This window comes from Diaphorina citri, unplaced genomic scaffold, assembly GCF_000475195.1.
Source record: "Diaphorina citri unplaced genomic scaffold, Diaci psyllid genome assembly version 1.1 scaffold1612, whole genome shotgun sequence".
NCBI lineage: Eukaryota > Metazoa > Arthropoda > Insecta > Hemiptera > Psyllidae > Diaphorina > Diaphorina citri.
The window spans coordinates 1-3,578 of NW_007379038.1; the positions used below are offsets into that span (position 1 = coordinate 1).

Genomic DNA, 3,578 nt, shown 5'->3' on the forward strand with positions numbered 1-3,578 from the left:
AGATGCTATCACTTGCACACCTAGTGGTAACCCCTTCCCATCTAAACCTACAGGAACATTGGTGACAGGGAAATCTAAAATATTGAATAGTGCCCAGTAAGTGAAGTTGTAAGGGCGGAAGAAAGTGGCATAATGGTAAGGGGCAGATTCTGGGGCTGCTGGGAATACCAGAACACCATTGTCTCCTAGAAGTTCAGTGAGCTTGGTTTTGAGTATTTCCGTGTGCTCCTTGGCCCATTGATCAGAAGGTAATGGTAACTGCATGTCAATGAGCTTCAGAATAGATGAGAAGGTAATAGTACACATACCCAGTGGTAACTTGATCAGTTCCTTCCACCACACTGCCTCTCCTTTGAAATCATACAGCATTTTACAAAAATCATCCTTCTCTTTGGAGACCCAGTAACGCCACACATCGTATCCTAGTCTGAACTGTTTAATATGACTGAGGTCCTCGGGCTCACTATGACTTACAACTTTCAAGGCGTTCACACATTTCCGAATGGCTTGAATCATGTCTTTGGACATAGGGGACACTTTCATATCACCTGGTTCTTCGACGTAGAACACTTTCAGTTTGGCTAGATCGACTGATTTATCAAAGTTGTAGGCTGGGAGCTTGTCAGGTAGAATTAAACATTTACTGTAGGGGAGGAGATCCTCTGCATGTTTGACAATAGGTCCTGCTGCTAACATGGACTTGCCTTCCTTACCATCCCTTCCATAGATCCCCCTGCTATTCACTGACCCTGTGGTTAACTTATGTCCATACACACCACAGTACAGGGCTGGTATTCTATTGGAGCCCCCGAGATCTGTGCCTAGGCCCAGGACTGAACCACAAGCAGACACTAGGCAGGCCTCACCCCCTGAGGACGCGCCTGTGGTACGACATAGATTGTAGGGATTGTTGGATTGTCCGTATACCATATTTCTGGACTCTGACCACAGGAGTTCAGGGATGTTTGTATTCCCTAGGAGTATACCTCCAGCGGTCTTGACTCTCTCTACGATGTAAGCATCTGCATCTGCTTTCTTACCTTTCCTGGCCAACAGTCCAAGGGTATTACTAAGACCTTTACATGCGGTGCTTTCCTTGGATGTAAACGGAACTCCCAAGTATGGTTTATCCGAGATATCTTCCTCTAGTGCTATCTTCTGATCCGCTGCCTTGGCCTCCTCCAGTGCCTCAGTGTATCTTGTGTCCACCATTGCATTGAGGTAAGGATTCACTTGTTCTATCCGTTCTATGAACGCCTGGACCACTTCCACACTTGTGATGTTTTTATTCCGGATTTTCTTGGCTATTTGGGTGGCACTCTCGAGAACGATTTTATTTTTCACTGGAGGCAGCGGAAACGCTTCATCTTTGTAAATGAATGAAAAGATTATGTTGATGAACGAATCGAAACAAACGCGCACAAATATGAGGAATGTTCGGAGAAAAGTTAGGCGGTTTTTTGAAGAATGTCGCCTGGAGGATTGATCAGGAGTGTTGGAACTTGCGCTCTTTGGTGAGCACATTATGGCCACTGGGAAAAGTTGACACACAACACGAGTAACTTTGAAACTTTCAAGTTAAAAGAAAGACTATTTATGATGGGTAAGTAATGTAAAATTTAAGTGTTCATTAAATTTTAAAAGATATCATTGTAGCTCTGGATTACTATGGAACTAATCGCAATAGTTTTATTGTTTAAGTTCTCCAGATATATCTTATCACAGTAACTAACAGTAGGTACCTATAGCGAAACGACAGATAAAAGAGTAAGGTATGTTATAATACGGGACCTATGTAAACTTTAATAATATTTTATAAATTTATATCAATATCTAACGAACGTGAACAACCACTTATTTCGCTTCATTCCACTCGGAAAATTTCAAAACATTGAAGTACCACAATTTATTCAAAGAAACTCGAGGGAAAAAAATTCAGAAAAAACCACCACCGTTTTTCAACGTGGAAACGAAAATGTATAAAAAGTATAAATTATAAAAACAAAAATTTTGCTTATATATCTTCCTACATAGTATTGATATTTTTAAGTACGGAGTACTCCTTATGAAACAAGAATTTCAATTATCTTATCTACCTATTCCAATTAATAGAACAGGTACTGACTGACCGACTGGTACTAATGATTTCAAGAATATTTTAGGAAAACATTAAAGAAAAAGATATTTATTTATTTAAAATTTGTTAAACACAAAGCAAGAGCAACTCTGTTGAACGAAACAAGCACTGAGTTTTACTGAGGCAAGAGAATATTTGCTGTTGCTGGTGATTGTTTTGAAAACCGGAACACATTCAAGTGACTGGCAGTCTCATTATAAAATGAACTGTAAACAACTTCTCTCTTCTCTTGATAGCCTGGCGCTGGTTCTCAGTCAGCTGTTGATAATACAACTCAGGCTCTCACCTAAAGTTGTTCTAAGGACAAGCTCACAAACATGAATTCTCTTACAATAGCCGTGGGTATTTTCGTTTCAGAGTTTTCATTGTGAAAAGCCCGCCTAGTTAGCTTGGTTGGTAGCGCGTCTGTCTTATAAGCACTAGGCCGCGGGCTCGATTCCTGCCCGGGGCGGATTTCATCCTGAAGGAATAAGGTTCGTTCTCGGAACGGCTAGCTTCGTCCTATCCTTCTCTCTTCGATTTCAGGACGATAAGACCTTAGCAGTTACAGTTCCATCTGTCAAACGAAATGGAGAGAAAGTCAGAGAAGTGGAAGAATGCTTTAAAGAAAAGAGGACTGAGAATCAACAGGAAGAAAACTGTGCAGCTAAATTTTGGATTGACCAGAACAGAGAGTACACCTAGATGGAGAACAGCTCAACGTGGTAGACAAGTTGAAGTATTTGGTATCACTAGTGAATAAACAGACTATCAGCAATGTCAGCATAGGTAGGTAGTAGGTATCCATATTTTACAATGTCAGCATCAGCATATCCATATTTTACATCATGTGTTACCTTCACGCTAATCTTGTTAATCCTGGTGGTTAATTATTATCGACAGTATTCTACAAGTCTACACCAAACCAGTCTTACGTCTAATCAAATCACGTTTAATTACCAATGCTGGTGATTTTCACTGTAACGCCCACCACACACGGCCAAGTATAGTTGTATTCAACAACACACTTCAACAACACACTTTAATAATGTTCCCTTTAAATTACAACCCGACACCAGCAATATGCTGAATGGGTTGCGAAAACTTTTCTTCATAAATCTTTTTTCAATGTATATTATTATTATTATTATTATTTTTATTATTATAATACCTGTTATTGAATTATTATTATTGTATAAATAAATGGAAAGTATTGTTTGAAAAAAAAAAAAAAAAAAAAAAAATAGGGGATGGGCCAAATTTACAAGGTAGGTACCTAATGGCCAAAAAATTACTCAAGATCAAAAGTAGGTACATACTTACATGGAGAGAGAAAAAAGAGTGGTAAGCTGGTAAGTCTTTTTTTTTATTTTCCTAATTTTGATCATGCTGGACATACACAATAAGAAAAAAAAAAAAATAGTCCCGGAATTCGAACCCGGGACGTTTTAAAGTCCCGGAA

The 3,578-nt window shown here is 39.1% G+C and overlaps 1 protein-coding gene across 1 annotated transcript in view; it reads right to left on the bottom strand.

Moving 5' to 3' along the window:
• Window positions 1-6: 6 nt before the first annotated feature.
• Window positions 7-3,578, bottom strand: part of LOC103516596 (fatty-acid amide hydrolase 2-A-like) — a gene marked incomplete at its 3' end in the record, with an annotated part of 11,256 nt that continues 7,684 nt past the window's right edge. The window contains exon 2 of the mRNA XM_026828939.1: window positions 7-378. Within this exon, the coding sequence (XP_026684740.1) occupies window positions 7-378 (372 nt within the window). The remainder of the gene's footprint in view (window positions 379-3,578) is intronic.